Source organism: Hibiscus syriacus, unplaced genomic scaffold, assembly GCF_006381635.1.
Source record: "Hibiscus syriacus cultivar Baekdansim isolate YM2019G1 unplaced genomic scaffold, ASM638163v2 tig00002847_pilon, whole genome shotgun sequence".
NCBI lineage: Eukaryota > Viridiplantae > Streptophyta > Magnoliopsida > Malvales > Malvaceae > Hibiscus > Hibiscus syriacus.
Genome location: NW_024061949.1, coordinates 292,251 through 309,476, shown reverse-complemented (window position 1 = coordinate 309,476; position 17,226 = coordinate 292,251). Strand labels below are relative to the sequence as shown.

The following is a 17,226-nucleotide window of genomic DNA, read 5'->3' as shown; positions in this document are numbered from 1 at the left end:
CTTAAGCTTAGTTATCATCTAATGATCATAACCTAACTTTAAATTTAGCAAGAAATCAATTAAACAAAAACTCACCTTTGGTTTTATCTCCCATGCATGAAGGAAGAAGAAGAAAGGAAGAAGAATGAAAACTCTGGAGAAATATCTCCCTTTTTTCCTCTTTCCCACTTGGTTCCCTTATCTTATAAGGGAATTTAAAAATCTTTCTTGTTAAACAACCCTTTTACCCTTTAATTCATTTCATAATTACTACCAATCCTTCATAACATATTTCCAAATAAATCATTAAACTATTCAATTATTCTATTTTAATCACCAAATTCTACAGTTTTACAATTTAGTCACTAACCCGGTATTGAGGATGTTACAGAAATTGTGCTGACCGTCGTGAAAAATGTCATGAAAGGTAGCCTTGCCGGATTTCTAGGTTTTTCGTTGTTGTTTTTTGACGATTTCGACGTCTACATTCTTCTGTACGTTACACGACTGCCACCATTGAGTTCTTTGTCCTTCTTCAAACAAAATTTGACCTATGGTGATCCTTCCCCGTCGAGGGTGGGGAGATGGGAGAGAGAAGAATGACGTGAAGGCTTGATTTTTTTATTTTCTTCTTCTTTTTAAATAATATTGTTATTATTAAAAAATTTAAAAATAATAACACAAGTGTTAAAATGAAGAATGCTATTTGCGAACGCTTAGGCTTCTAACAAGTTGATAATCTTAGCAAATATCTAGGTGTTTCAGTGCAGCATGGTCGGATCCGCCAATCTGACTATGGCTTTATATTGGAGAAAATGCGTAGACTTTTGCATGGATGGGCTGCTCGCACCCTCTCATTAGTCGGACGCCTCACTCTGGTTAAATCATTTCTTGCCTCCATCCCAATATACTTCATGCAAACAGTCATGCTCCCGGTTGGTGTCTGTAAGGAAATAGAAAATCTGATAAGGCACTTCATTTGGGGCTCTTTGTCCTGCCAATCCCTTATCCTTATGATAAACTGGTCTGTTAGTTGTCAACCAGTCATTTGTGGTGGTTTGGGTTTCCGCTGAATTCACGAGCAAAAACAAACATATCTAAGGAAGATCTGTTTAGCCATGGTTAATACGCCGAATGCTTTTTGGATTCAAATTTTACACAAAAAATACAAGGTAACTGATCTATTTCCCTACTCAATTGATTGGTCCTCGTGCTCTCCTCTCTGGCGCTCACTCTCCAGTCTGTGGTTCCTTTTCCGCTCTAATATGACTTGGTCAATCTGGAATGGATCCCTTATACAAGTATGGGATGATATTTGGCTTCCCAGACTAGGCCCTCTTCGCGACTTCAAACGTGACTCTGTCCACGTCCTCCCTCGCTATAACCTTGTTGATTTAGTAGGACCCGATGGTGAATGGAATGTCTACCTATTAAATTCCTTACTTGATGCACAGTTAGTTAACCACATTGTTAGGCTCTTGCCGCCACAAGCCTCGGATGGAAATGATGTTTGTATGTGGAAATGAGGTCAAAGAAACAAGTTTTCCGTCACTTCGACTTACGAGGCCATGACATCCTCCTCATGTTCCAATCGTAACTCCCTTTGGTCATTTATGTGGAAGCTCTCTCTCCCACAACGTATACGAATCTTTATATGGCTCACACTCCATCAGCGAAACCTGACAAATCTTGAACGATCAAGAAGACACCTTATTTCGGACCCAATATGCCGTGTTTGTGGAAAAACTGAATCGATTCTCCATGTTTTGCGTGATTGTCGTGAAACTAAACAGCTCTGGCGACGTATCGTTCTATCGAATTGGCGCGGTTTGTTTTTCAACTAAGACCTTGAAGAGTGGATGTATATCAGCTTGACACAAACTATTATTTTTTATGACTTGAACTGCTCTTGGCATCATCTTTTCCCCTCTATCCTTTGGCAGCTTTGGAAAAAGGAGAAATTCCTTTGTTTTTAATCGTTACATGCTGCTTTTTTTGGGCTAGCTATTTCTGTAACACCCCAACTCGTATCCGACCCGAATACGAGTCCAAGATATCACTGTCTTTTTGGAACAATATTCTTGTAAGATAGCAAAACATTTGATATTATAATAAGAGAATACAATAAAATATTATTAAATTATGCTTCATTATAAAATTTCAAGTCAAAAACGTATTTATGAACAGTGCTATACGGTATGAACAGTGAAAAATTTCGAATACAAATTGTTTATCGATGCACTGTAGCAGTACATCGATACTGCTACAGTAACTTCGGCAAAATACGTATAAATTCATGAAATTCAAGTTTTCGTTCGTATAAAATTACCATTTACATATACACATTTAAAATATTACAAAGCTCAATCATATGATTTTACAAAATTGATTAAAACATATCGGATTTAAACCTTTATTTACATGCCAACCACTATCCTTATTACAAAATACATACTATACATTTCTTTTCTGATCTGATCTTTGGAAAGGAGAAACTGACCTTTCTTGCATAACTTTTACCAATCTTCCTCTTCTCTGAACCTACGCGTGAAACAATCACACGCTAAGTCGTTGACTTAGTGAGGCATGAAAACTTATGATATTACTCTACTCATATCAATGCATAAACAATTAATACTATCATATCATATAAAAGCATGTACCATTTACAATACTTATCAGTACTCATATAATTATCACTAATTCCTTTATATCATGTAAGCATATACTGAACCTTTCTATACTCACCATCAGGCATCCATGTCATTTCACAACAGAGCAAACATAATATCATATCAAGTTATTTATTATCTTTAAAGATCATGTATTAGCCCATGTATACTTTTGAGAACTTAAGGTATGTGAGTACATTGAGGTTGTGCACCACTATGTTGTCACCACAGCTCGTATAAATGTCCCGAAGGACCTATCCAGAGGTCATACAGAACCTCGGCAACTATCCATAGGTCCCAAAGAACCTAGGTAAATTGTCCATATGTTCCTTAGAACATAGGTATACTGTCCATATGTCTCGAAAGACATAGGTAATTCTGTCCATATATTCTGTAGAACATAGGTAAACCCTCGACTCTTGGCATGCCAACTATACCACTAGCTCTCATATCACATAACATGGGCATTATCATTTATATCATTTCACACATTCACATGCACATTTCACTTTTCATATGATTTCATAATCATATGTCACTTTGCTTATAACACTTCTCTTGTTCTCATATGATTCCCATACATCACATATATCACATTCATATCACGTATTCATATAGGCTCACGGTTTTTATCATCTATCATGACATTTCACATAAATCATGTAACTCATATACTTTTCATATAACCATTACATACATACACACATACATGTCATCATTTATGTTTTTATCATACTCTTTGTTCATATGATCTCTTAAATTCATACAATTTCTTATGTTAATACCACATGACTTATCTCCTATCTCATGTTATCACATAAACATATAATCTTACAGTACATACAAAAACACATCAATACATATAGTCACGTAAATCGCTTTTGCATAGCTTATATCAACTTTTCATGTCATTTCACACTTCTTGTTACATTGCTTATATCTTACTCTTATGTCTTCTCATATACATATCATTTCACTATCCTTATTATTATTCTTATCATCACCATTAATCCCTTTTACTTACCATATTCATATCAATAACACCTATACTCATGAGCCTTGCTTTGATTCAATCCTAACTCTTTGATTGTTCCGAAACTTGTTTAGGCTCAATATCTACATAAACATAATTTCTTAGACAATTATCAAAAGCCTAAACCTTATAACTTGGTATTAATAACTTAGGCTAATTTAATGAACCAAAAATTCATTTTTCCTTTAGGGATGTATCGATGCATTATTGGTGCATCGATACACAAAATAGCTTCGAAATTCCCATGCATCGATGCCTACCTGTGTGCATTGATACACACTGAATAATTTTTGGAAATTTACCCTTGATGCATCGGTACATGTTGAATGTGTACCGATGCACACTAGTCTATAATTCCCATTTATGCACGTAAATTACTTTCTTCTAATTTAATTGTGACATATTTTAACCCCTTTCATATCCTTAATTCACATACACATGCTTAAACTCATTTATATCCATTTATCTCATCTTTAATCTCAAAATTTCATCGTTCATATGGAAATCAATAATCATACCAAATTTTCAAAATACTCTAAATCCAATTATATCACTTCATATCTCTTAATTAAGTTGATGACAAGTCAAATTTAGTTTCAAATTCAACTTATCAACTATTTTCCAAGAATTCACTTAAAAACTCATTTTCTTTAATCTTTCATAACTTCTTCATCTTTTGATTTTAAGACAACTTAAGCTTTCCTTAAGCTTAGTTATCATCTAATGATCAAAACCCAACCATAAAATCAACAAAAAATTAACTGACAAAGAAACTCACCTTTGCCTTGGAGCCTCACTTTGGAGAAGAGAATAAGATGAAGAAGATAAGTCTGGAAACTTATCTCTTCAAACATGCATCACATGGGTATTATAATACCCATAAATTATTATTTAATTATTTTACTTGTTCAATGACCTATTTGCCCTTTGACTCTTTCAATAATTACCAATAACCCTTCAAATATTATTTTTAAATAAGTCATTGAACTATTCAACTTTTCCACTTTAATCACCAAATTCTGAAATTTTACAATTTAGTCACTAACCCGGTATTGAGGATTTTACAAATCTCCCCTCCTTTTAAGAAAAATTCGCCCTCAAATTTGCATTTCACACATTGATAAGAACATATTTTCTAATGTTCTCATGTTGTTTTCTTTATTTAATCTTTCCTTCCTTAAGTTCTTCAACTAACTTTTTCCCTTATTTATTCATTTATTGTCATTTATCATATAAAAAGTAACCGGTAACCTCAACCATTTCTGTCTCTTTTTTTCTTCAATTCTGCATTTTTCTTTAACCTTTCTAAAATCCATATAATGTCACTCATCACGTAGACAGTAACATCCATCTCATCACTCCATATCATAAATCCATCTATTTCTTCATTAATCTCTAATTACCTTATAACAATAACCCAAACTCTTATTTCATCATCCTTTAACCAAGAACACAACCTTAAATCTTCTTTAATTGTGATTAAACACATACTTTACGGAATCAAACAATCTTTTCACATCACCTTGCACACTTTTTGTATTTCTATATCAAACTTATCATCCAGACTTCCATATAACCTTGATCACATCTGATCCTTTATACTTCATCCTTTCATTTCTTTATTCCATTATTTCTTCAAAATCAAAATCTCCTTATACATAGATCATATCTTTTAATTCATGTTCACATACTCTTTTCCTATCACTTATATTTATCCTTAATTGTCACTCCTTATCACATTTTTATGACTTTGATAGTCAACTTTACTTGCACAGAACCTTATTCTTTATCATTCTTATACTTGTGTTTTCTCCACTTGTTTCAACAATTACCAGATCTCAATATTCATCTCATCCCTTTAAAATACTTTTCCTACTTCAATTTTCATAACTTCTAATAGAGCTTTTAACCCAATTCACAAAGTTTACCTTTAACCCTGACTTATTATCAATTAACTCCTTGTTTAATCTTCCAATATCAAACTCTACTGCTTGAGTCTGTTTGACTCTCATCTGATTTGATTCTCTGGCGTAGTATATAACTGATTCATATCTGGTTTAAAGTTGAAAAACCATAATCTCTACCTTTCTTTGATGGTGCTTAACTTTATGAAGCACAAATTTTCTTAATCATCTGAGATTTTTTTCCAATCCTTTCATTCTGAGTTCTCTCTAGATCTTTAACGCGATTAACCATTTTTTGAAATAAAAACAAATTCAAAGCCAGTAACACTCTTTTAATTTAAGGCGCAAGCCCTAAGCAACCAATCACATGTATCCTTCTTATCCTTATTAATCAGAATCAACTCAGCAATAAAGCTGCTTAACTTATTAAACTTATACTCATACACATGCACGTGTAATTCCATTGCTTCAAGCTCGTATATTCTAGCTTCATTTGTCTTATAAACTGGTCATCTATGTACTTATTCTTGAACTTTTTTACAAACGATAACCACATCACTTTATCTTTTAACATTCTTATGGTGACATTTGTCCATCATGCTCTAGTTTACCCACTTGATAATGAAACTACTCAATTTAATCTTCTCCACTTTGGAGAAATGAAAACATTTTAACATTATCTTCATATCATTTAACCAAAGGTCTATAACAATAGGACCTTCCTCAAATTCACCCTTGAACTCGGGTGCTTTTAACTCTTTTAACTATTTCGATACATTCATTCTATGAATTAAAGAAGCATAAAATTGAAACATATTAGAATATCATTCAGCATCATGAAAATATACTTTAATCTTATACAGGCACTCCCTGAGGTGTTCGCTCTTCTCCCTGCCTGGCCAGGGCAGGTGAATTGCTATTACCTTCAGTCTATTGGCTTGTGCTTCACTTTGGAAACTCTTATGATCATACATCTAATATAATATAACATTTTAATTCTATTAGCAAGACAGAACACTCCTTACACTATCAGATCAGAAAAAATTTCACTTTGTATTGATACCATTAAATATAACACCCCAACCCGTATCCGACCCGAATACGAGTCCGAGATGTCACATTGACTTTTTGGAACAATATTCTTGTAAGATAGCAAAACATTTGAACTTATAATAATTTAATAATATTTTATTGTATTTTCTTATTATAAGTTCAAATGTTTTGCTATCTTACAAGAATATTATTCCAAAAAGTCAAAGTGACATCTCGGACACGTATTCGGGCCAGATACGGGTTGGGGTGTTACAATTTCACAGCAACTTTTACACCGAATCTACTACAAACCCATGCTTTACCCCAACTCATTCAATGGGAAAACCCACAAGTTTGATTTGTGTAAATTGTGATAGGGCAATATCTAAAGTCACAGGAGATAATATTGCTGCTGGGGTGTTTCGCGCCAACAATAGAGGATGGATCCTAGGCTACACTCAATTCACTGGCCACTGTACGCCGCTTCAATCAGAGCTTTGGGGTATTGTAGCTCGTTTAAATCTCGCCTGGAATCACCACTACAACAAGTTTATCATTTAGTCCGACAATCTCGAAGCTATTAAGATTATTGAGCAGGCTGATGCTAATGTGTCTAATGTCCAACCCTTGGTCCATATGATTGTTCTTTTCCAGCAAAGACAATGGGAAACACAACTCCAATGGATCCCCCGTGAAGCAACCTAGCTGCGGACACACCCATAAAAGTTGTATACTCACCTGCCGGTGGTACCGTCTTACATGCAATTCCTCCATATTTTCTCAGAGCTCAACTGATTCGCGACTTACATGGTCCGCCATACCTGAGAGCTTAATGTAATCTGCTTCTTTTCAATTCAAAAAAATAAATAAATAATATAACGTTATGTACCTAAAAGTATAACAGAAAAAACTGTAGGCAACTAAAAGTGTAAAGGAGAAAATATTAGCCATCTATTGTTAGCAAAAAATTCTTTAAGCACCAAATTATTTTTTGAGGTATAGTTTAAGCACTAAAAATTGTATTAAGCCTTTTTAATTTATTGAACAATCTTAGTACTTAGAGAGATAATTGTTTTTTTCTAAAAAAATTAGTTTCATGTAACTGGTTTTATATGATATACGTATGTTGTTTATGTTTAAAAATTTTATAAACATGCACGAACCAACTTACCTCAGTGGGTAAAGGAATCGTTATTGTTTCAAGAGGTCACATGTTCAAGCATTAGCTGTTGCATTAGGGTGATTGAGCATTCATTATCAAATGGTTGAGAGCATTCACTCCACGTTATTAAATTTTTTTTTATAATTTAATAATTTTAAATATTTATTATAAAGATATATAAATTTGAATAAAAATATTTGTTATCTTTTAAACGTTTATTAAATTAAAGTTTAATACACTTTTAGGTGTCTAAACTATATATCAAATTGACTTTTGGCGTCTAAAGATTTTTTGCTAAAAATATGTGTCTAACATTCCAAGTTACACTTTTAGGTGACTGGACTATAACGGCCGTTAAATTTGGTCGTATCTGACACGTGTCACGTATATAAAATTTTAAAAAAAATATTTAAAAAGATACACTTTTATATGCCTAAACTATATCTTAAATTGACTTTTGGTACCTAAAGAATTTTTTAAAAAATAGTTGCCTAACATTTTTTTCGTTACGCTTTCGGTGCATACATTTTTACATTTATATTTGTATTTTTTAGTAGTAAAAATATTTTTTAAAAAAAAATTAAACTCTCCCATACGTCGTCCTTCTCGCTCCCATCCCCCACCTCAGACGACGATGAAGGGTCACCACCGGCTAGGTTTTCTTTGGAGCATGACGAGGAACTCAATGGTGGTGGTTGTGGAATGTATGATCAACTGTAGCTGTCGAAATTATCGAAAAACAATGTTGGGACCATTCACAGCGCTTTTGACGATGATCCATGCAGTTTCACGGTGATGGGGGATTGGATTTTGATCGCAACGGCGAGACGATTCTGATAGTATCAACGGTGACGGTTACGAACCAACATTGACCAATTGACAGTGGAATTTTGGGTTTTTTTAATTATAATATTAAACTTTTAATTTTTTTTAAAATTTTATACGCATGAAATGTGTCAAATAACGGTCAAAATTAACGGCCGTTATGGTTCAAACACCTAAAAATATAACGTTGAAAATATTATCACCTATTTTTAATGTAAAATTCTTTAGGCATTAAAAGTTAATTTGAGGTCAAGTTTAGATACCTTAATGAAAAAAATATGTTTAATACCTAAAAGTGTAACTAAAAAAATATTAAACATCTATTTTAAAAAAAAAATTCATTAGAAGTCAAAATTTAAAGTATAATTTAGTCAAAACCATATTAAGGCTTAAATTAAAGAAAACTGAGCCGGCCCAAATTATGCAATCATCTGGTTTAGATTTTCATGGGACATTTAGTGGAACATCTCACCGTCCATTTGGCTGGCTCTCTCCACCGTCTCTAAGCTATCCTCTTCTTCCTGAAGAAACGAAATTTCAGTGTGCCTTTATCCACCGAAATCATAGCATGACCCTTCCTCCTCCTCCTTTCTAAATCGTAAGCTCTGCTTCTTTGTTTTCTCTTTTATTTTTTTCAGCTCCACTGTTTGATTTATTGATTTTTTTAATCTCAATGAATTCATCAAAACTACTGTTGTTCTCTTATTCCTAAATGATTTTCTCTTCTGGGTATACTCCATTTCTGTAAATTGGGTTTTCTTTAGGGACAAAGAGGAAACTTTAATCATATTCAACTTGAAAACTTTGATAAGATATGCCCTGTTTCAATGGGAAAGGGAACTCGATGAAGGGTGTCAACAATTTCTTTTTCAATTTCTTCTAATTTTCAATTTTGAGCATTTGCGTTTGAAATTCTATTGAAGATCACATGGTTGCTTAATGTTGGTGCGTGGGATGAGAGCTCCGCTTGCACAGCTTTATTTCGCTTAATTAATGTGAGTAAATGTGGGGAATTTTTTGGCTTAAAATGAAAATATGTTTTAAGAAGATGACGTGATTTTTCTTGCGAATTTGCAGAATGGGTAGGGTTAAACTAAAAATAAAAAAGTTAGAGAGCTATAGCAACAGACAAGTTACATATTCGAAACGAAGAACTGGAATCTTGAAGAAAGCCAAGGAATTATCGATATTATGTGACATTCATATTATCCTTCTCATGTTTTCTCCAACCGGAAAGCCTACATTGTTCCATGGAGAGCGCAGGTATTGGAAGGATGAAATCATCGTTTAATTTCTTGGAGGGCTTAAGTTTATGTTTCACTGGAGATCAATGGATCCATGCTTTTATTTTTTTGTGAATTCTGTCTTACTTTGGTTCTTTGAAACATCTAAAAGCCTGTTTGTTTGCAAATGATAGCCACATTCGACCTTTTGATAGAAAAGTCGATTTTATATCAATACAATGTATGCCAATAATGTAAGAAGTCGAATATATGCAGTGATAATTTGTGTATTTTTTATATTAACTGCAGATAAAGATACAAATTCTAATGCAAGTTTCCCTTCTAGCACTCTTATTCTTAGTCAATTTTGATGATTTGTTGGATTAATGAGAAAGCATGGCTGAATAGGATTTTAATAATACAAACTTTCTGCCACTTTTTTGATCTATGGATTTTTCCTGTATTTTGTTTTTTTATTATTTAAAAGTATACCTCTAGTTATTAAAATCTATGTTACTGTGGTTCTTCGCTTTCCTAGTAACACTGTGTCAAGCTCAAAACAAGCAATTCTGAAATAACCATAGGTATATGATTGTCTAAAAAATCATATATGTATGCATTTAGTTAAGTTTGTAGAAGAAAATTGGGTAAGGTAATCAATGGGGTTCATTTTTGGTGCTTGTTTACCTTTTTCTTTTCAGCTCTATCGAAGAGGTTCTTGCGAAGTTTGCACAATTAACACCACAAGAAAGGGCAAAAAGGTGTGCACTCTGAATCTTGACTCATTTAGTAATTTGTGGTATTCGAATGACATTTTAGCTAACTGGTTTTTGTTGGTCCACAACAGGAAGCTCGAGAGCCTTGAAGTAAGACTCCTTAACAACTCATTCTTCAATATTTTCTACTTCAAGGGAATAGTAAAGCCTTATTGCTCTTCTATTGTTCTAATTTTCAGTCTTGTTATCTTGAATATAGGCACTGAAGAAAACCTTCAAGAAATTGGACCACGATTTAAACATACAAGAGTTTCTAGGTGCAACGTATGTGACTGTTATTTCGTTCTTCTAGTTTATACGTTTCTCTTTAAGAGATTGAGAAGATTCTGATGTCTCACTTTTTCCCCCTGTTTTTACTTTATTAATTGTTGCAGCAGCCAGTCTGTTGAGGTATGAAGTTTGCTTACAACCTATGTCCCATTTGATCTCAAATTTTCTAGTTGTTCTTTTTGTTATGTTTCTCGGACATTTCTATTTTCAGGAAATGACTAATGAAGTATCAATGTTGCAAGCTCGGCTTAATGAAATACATAAGAGACTGAGGTGCACCTTTGGAGCTTTTGGTTGTTAAAGTATTGCTTTTTCTTTTTGTTCTTGCTTATAAAATGTTTGCATGAAACTAGAAGCAGGCTTGCCATTTATCATATAATAGTAAATTATATTCTTATCTCTAATCTACTGCAAGACATGCAATCTTTGTCTGTTAGAACTTCCTATAAACTAATCTTTATACCCTAATTAGATACTTTTTTTCCTGAGTTTGGTATTCTAGGTTAATGTTTTCCCGAGAGTAGAAAATACAAGATGTATTTTGAGGCCATTATGGAAGATTCAGCATTTGCTGCTTAAATTGAAATTAAGATATGGTGGGTTTAAGGGTGGTAACGAACTTGATCGTAGGTTTAACGGTGCTATATATTATCATAGGGATATTACAATGAGAAAAATTATAATTAATGTGATTGGTTTGTCGATTAATGCTAGATCACCCAGAAAATTAAAAGCCTACATTGAAAACTTATGTATCATAACATAACCGCATGAAAAGGGATAATGCCTCTGATGCTTAACTCCTTCAGCTTAAGTTTCTGCTATAACTCAAACTCTGTTAATAGCTCACCTCTTAACCTTTGGATGATAGACATTAATGTTGTTTTGATTGTTCTGCATTCTCTCTCTTTATTTTGGTTGTGTTCATGATTTCTTTATGGAGTAATATGAGTAATTCTTTTTTTATTATGCGATGATTTCAGCTACTGGAGTAATCCGGATAAAATTGACAACATAGACCATCTTAGGCAGATGGAAGATTCACTAAGAGAATCCATTGAGCGTATCCGGATACACAAGGTATGTTGTTTTCTTTCAAAGTACAAAAACAAATATGCATACAGAAATGCATATATATATATATACATATATACATGTTTATGTTTATGGTCCACATAGAGTATAATCAAGTATCAACATATTGCGTGTATTTATTCGTGTAAGGAACATGGATATGGGGATATGACCTCCAAGGATCCTCCAAAGACATGGAAAAAACTTAGAAAATCTGATCACACCCGTGTCTGACACATACTTTATCCAACACTCACACCCGAGTTTGAGTGACATAGGGTTAAATTGCGAGAAAGGTTGGCCATGCTAGATCCTGATGAAAACTGCTTGGTTCTTTAGCCTCTTTTGTACTGATAAAGAACCAATTTAATAGAATCCGAGCCAATTACGTATAAATTAGTTATGCATGCTACCATCTTGGCAGGAAAACTATGGAAAGCACCATCTTCTGCCGCTAGAATCCACTAGCCAGGTAGCAAAAGCATTTACTCTATAACATCTCTCTCTCTTGTCTGGGGGGAATATCGTACAACTTATCTGGCTTACAGTTTCAGAATGCGATGCCTTTGCCTGTGATGATGGGTGGGCTGCAAGAAGGCCAACCTGTTACATGGCTTCCGAACAATGACAATCAGCAAATGTTATTGCAAAATGATCCAGACTTTCTCCCTAATCTGTAAGACCTTTACGGATATGTACCTTTAAATCCAATTCCTATTATGCTTCGACATTCAACTATGTGAATGTAAAATTTCTCTCGAGGCCAACCAGCAGAGATATGGTTGTTTTTAATATCAAATGATTTGCTGCAGGTGGCATATAAATAACATTTTTATTTTTTGGTGTTTCTTTGATCCAGAGATACAGAGTGCCCTACAGATGGCTCCCTTGCGGGTTATTCTGGTTTCTTTGCCTCTGGTAAACAAACTGATATCGGCAATTCAGTACAAGTTGATAATAACACAGTACAGGAAAGTAATGGCCTGAATGAGGTAGGGAGTAATGCATACTTTAATTCCCAACTCGGTAAGCAATTCTTGTACCCCCAATATACTGCTGCAAATTTGCAAGTGGATGAGAAGTTGAAGTCCGAGATGGCGGGGAACTTAAAAGTAAATCCTGGAGTTTACCAAGTTATTACCGACTTTGAAGCCCCAAGACCCATGTCTAATAATGGTCATCAAGCTTGGATATCTTCTTCTGGCCCTTGTGGCATTGCCATGTTTGATGGGAATTCTTACCATAAGGTGAGGAAACACTATTTGTCTTGTTCTACTTCTATCCATTACTCTAGGATATAAGTTAGTGGATTATTTATAAATTTCTTTTTGTATAGTCGAATTTGTTATTGATTTGGATCGTTGTTTATTTCAGCAATCGAAATCGACTTTCATGAATCAAACACCTCCATCTGGTCAATGCCATAATTTGTAGCTGAAGCGACCAACAGATATGCATCCGAATCCCAAACATTTCCTGTTATGACCTTTTCTTGTGATGGAATGATCCAACAATAGAGGTTTTATGATGGAATCTGATATCTGGCCATTGTTTCCTGCTGAACATGAATCTTGGCTTCTGTATATGAACTTCCTTTTAATTTCTTTGTTTCTATTTGTTAAGCACAGTTTTAATGGGGATGGGCTTGAAAATACTTCCCTAATCCCCCAAATTGTACACTAAAAATACTCTTTTGTAGAGAATTAAGAAACAGTTGCTATCATTAGTTTGAAAAACATTAATAAGATTAGACATGCAAAGCTGAAGTTCTCCATTGAAGCATCTTTGTTTGCAAATAGAATATGCTTAATTCTGGACTCAAAAGAAGAGAAGGAAACTACAACTGTAAATTGATTTTAGTAACCTCTGAATGTGTTGATGATGGTGTTGTGCCATGGATCTGAGAGGTGCTGCAACAGGTTATCAAATGGTCCTTTCCCTGTCACATTGTGTTGAATTATGAATCCCAAGAACGCCAGCATTGCCAATCTCCCTGCATGTCCAAACAAGTACGACCTTAGTAAGTTTGATTTATTCGATTTGTGTCGGATGTATATTTATACGTACCATTGGCGAGTTCCTTTTCCTTGGCCTCAAGTGAGGGAGCAAAGTTGAGGGGGTTGAAAATGCCACCGGGGTATCCACATTCATTTGGGGGTAAGCTGTACTGCTTGAAGATGGGGTCTTGGTTCACACATCCGGGTTCTTGATGTCTTGCCACCTTCTGATCTCGACGTAGTGGAACAAGATGAACTCGATTACGAAAAGGGTCGAGGATGACGCAAAGTATTCGGATTTCCCGGCATCGTACCACTGAGGAGCATTGATCAGTCCAATCTTAGTGAAAACCTCAGGCAAAAGCATCCCGGCAACACCCAACATCGCCCAACGCCCGTTCACCAGCTCAGCTTGCACGAACCATCTCAAGTTCTCGGGGTCCTCGGCCAATCCAAGAGGATCAAAGCCATTGTCGCCTGGAAGACTGAGATTCTATAATCGTTAAATACAGATGGATCGAAAAGTTGTTGGTCAAATTCCTATATAATTTAGACATTTTTAACATAACTTCTTAAGTTCAACTAAGCTGTTCCTTCTAAAATTTAGATAACATATAATATAATTGAAAAGGTGTACCTTCCGGTGAGGTAAGCCGGTGAAGGTAGACCCGGCAACCACTCCCCTTTCTTGGCTTCAACTTTGAATGAGCTGTTTGATGAAGCCACCATTGGTTTTAAGCAAACTTGTCGGTTTAACTTACCGGTGTACCCAGTGAGAAACCTAGTTTTCGACGAGCATGGCCGGAACACGGCGGCCGAGGCTTGTGTGGTGACGGCTGCCATGGTTTACGGTCGAAAGAAAAAAGATGGATTCAAGGGTAAGGGAAAGTAAAAATGTTTTGAGTGCATGTCTTGAGACTTAGCTTTGTACTTGGATTTTGCCATGTATGTGTGGTCGACATTCAAGGTTGGACTTGATTGATCGATTTTTCCGACGGTTGAGATGAACTCAGACTTATCGCCTTTTATCTATTTTACATATCTACAAATCTCTTTGCTTTATCTATTTCCCATATCCATAAATCTCTTCCTTTGTTGTCATTGGATGAGAAATGATCAGCTGGGGCCCATATTTTCATTTGCGTAGCTGCCATGTTGGCATCTTTTACATCCAATGCTTGCTTGACATGTGTTCATCAATTATTATTTTTTAATTAAACTATAGTGATTACAAAATAGTATATGTTCTAAATACTATCAATTATTTGACAATGAACATTTAATCACTTTATTTATATTTATAACAAAATATTAAAAATATAATTAATTATAACAAAATATATTTATACAATCCACTATTAATATTTTAATATAAGAACCATAAATGTTATTTATTTTTAAATAATTAAAATAAAGTATTAAAAGTAATAAATTATTTTTTAAAGAGATTAGAATTAAATTATTAAAATAAAATATAAATGCATAATTGAGTGGGGCCCTACATTAGTAAGGGTATAATTATCATTTGCTTCCAAATGCAAAGTTGAAAATGAAAAGACTATAAATCTTAGTTTTTGCGGTTGGTTTGAAACCATCGTTTCAACCACAATTTTTTTTATTTTTCACCCGTCTGGCATTGATTTGAAACCACCGTTTCCACCGTAATTTGTTTTACCCGTTTGACATTGATTTTACGATCAAAACGATCTTACTAAAAAAGCTTTTAAAAAGCTTTAACAAGTGGGTGAACAAATAAATAGTTTATCTTGAATTATTCCTGTTTAAGTCTTAGGTATAAGTTCTATTTAGAATTATTATGATTTAAGTCCAATTATAATATGATTATATATCAATTTGACTATCTAATTTTTAAGTCTTACGTATAAGTTCTAACAAGTGGGTGAAAATAATTTACATTTAAATGAATCTGTTTTTTTCTATTCAAACATAATATTTTACTTAAACCTTTCTAAACTTTGAATAAATTTGTATACTTGATTAACTCTATTCTTAAACAAAGCTATAAACTCAAATGCACGAACTAACTTACTTCAATGATTAAATGAATGATTGTTGTTCTTAGAGATCACGGGTTCTAGCATCAACGATTGCAACAGAGTAATTGAGCATTCATTTTCAAATGGTTAAGAGGTATTTAGAACAAATATTACTTTGTAATCACCTTAGCTTGATATAAAAAAAAGTTATAAACTCAAATTATATCATTTAGTAAAGGTTGATAGGTAAATTTTCATCATAACATGAGTTAAATCTAAATAAGACTAAGTGAAATTTTAACTAATATATACATACAAGTGTATGGAAAATGGAAGTTAGTTTAATTTTTTTTCATGAACAGAAGCTTCTCTCCAAAACTTTTACAAATTCATTAAAATCAATACGTCCATCCAAATTATCATCAAACCCTTGGATCATCCTTTCACAGTCATCCCCTTGAGCTTCCTTAATGAACCCTAACGAAAACAAAGCATTCCTCAACTCATCTGCATCGATGAACCCATCCTTGTTTTCATCGAACACGTCGAAAGCCTCTTTCACTTCCATTAAACTCGGTTCTTCTTCCTCGAACAGTCCGCCGATATCGGCCATCCCCTCCTTCTCGATCACCTTTTTCAGTTCCGAAAACAACGGGTTTCGATCATCGGCGGCTGCACTAGGAGTTCTCTCGAAGTTTATGCAAATTTTCTCGGATGTTGTTGCAGACGAAGAAACGAGGGTGCAAGAAATGATTCCCAGGAAAGATTTGAGTATGCTGACAATGAAATGAAAGGTCGAGTAGAAATCATGCAGTATGATTGCGATGTTAAGAAGAATAAGATATACCATGATTCCACACAGCGTGATCATCTTGTTTGATGATGTTGATGAAGACGACGAAGACGGTGATTTCTGCATTTTGTTTAAAGTTTGCAGAGAAATGAGTCGAGTTGAAGTGTGGATACCATATATATATATATACACATGTGTGTGTGTGGATTGATACGCAAGGGATCAATACGCAATTTCCAGGCATTGACGTTGATTATTTAGCAGTTTCTTGGTCGTTGAGGATAAATGTATGTGGAAAATGTGGTTGCTTTTATAGAATAACTTCATGGAAATTTCTATGAAGATTCTGTACACTACTTTCAGATTTTTTTTTTGCACAAGAGTCTTTGATAGCTGAGAGTTTATGTCGGTTCTGATTAGTTTAGAGTTGAATTAAGATAGATTTATAAAAATAATTTTTTGTATAATATTTATTTATGAATTTACAGA

General features: G+C 34.0%; 2 protein-coding genes and 1 pseudogene across 4 annotated transcripts; 1 reads left to right on the top strand and 2 right to left on the bottom strand.

Moving 5' to 3' along the window:
• The first annotated feature begins 9,039 nt into the window (after positions 1-9,039).
• Positions 9,040-13,554, top strand: LOC120160141 (agamous-like MADS-box protein AGL65). 3 transcript variants are annotated; one of them, XM_039170587.1, is made up of 13 exons: positions 9,050-9,205; positions 9,531-9,602; positions 9,685-9,870; positions 10,532-10,591; positions 10,678-10,696; positions 10,806-10,870; positions 10,981-10,996; positions 11,088-11,149; positions 11,860-11,956; positions 12,375-12,422; positions 12,499-12,626; positions 12,810-13,197; positions 13,325-13,554. In XM_039170587.1, exons 3-13 carry the CDS (start codon positions 9,686-9,688, stop codon positions 13,382-13,384), a joined length of 1,128 nt encoding a protein of 375 aa, XP_039026518.1. In that variant the 5' UTR covers positions 9,050-9,205; positions 9,531-9,602; position 9,685; the 3' UTR covers positions 13,385-13,554. The 3 variants fall into 3 exon arrangements, with proteins under 3 accessions (XP_039026519.1, XP_039026511.1, XP_039026518.1); XM_039170588.1 differs by lacking the exon at positions 9,531-9,602 and having other exon boundaries at positions 9,040-9,205; positions 10,984-10,996; XM_039170580.1 differs by lacking the exon at positions 9,531-9,602 and having other exon boundaries at positions 9,040-9,205.
• Positions 13,555-13,673: 119 nt separating this feature from the next.
• Positions 13,674-14,858, bottom strand: LOC120160164 (annotated as a pseudogene).
• A 1,438-nt stretch (positions 14,859-16,296) lies between these two features.
• On the bottom strand, positions 16,297-16,863 carry LOC120159676 (probable calcium-binding protein CML45). Its single transcript, XM_039170246.1, has one exon. The coding sequence runs from the start codon at positions 16,861-16,863 to the stop codon at positions 16,297-16,299; it is 567 nt and encodes a 188-aa protein (XP_039026177.1).
• Positions 16,864-17,226: the final 363 nt, after the last annotated feature.

What these genes read in the sequence shown, in the direction of transcription:
- LOC120160141 (XM_039170580.1), top strand. Translation starts at nt 9,686, where the DNA reads ATGGGTAGGGTTAAACTAAAAATAAAAAAGTTAGAGAGCTATAGCAAC. An exon ending in GAAATACATAAGAGACTGAG is followed by an intron (nt 11,150 to 11,859) that starts GTGCACCTTTGG and finishes CGATGATTTCAG; the next exon opens with CTACTGGAGTAATCCGGATA. An exon ending in AGCGTATCCGGATACACAAG is followed by an intron (nt 11,957 to 12,374) that starts GTATGTTGTTTT and finishes CCATCTTGGCAG; the next exon opens with GAAAACTATGGAAAGCACCA.
- LOC120159676 (XM_039170246.1), bottom strand. Translation starts at nt 16,863, where the DNA reads ATGCAGAAATCACCGTCTTCGTCGTCTTCATCAACATCATCAAACAAG.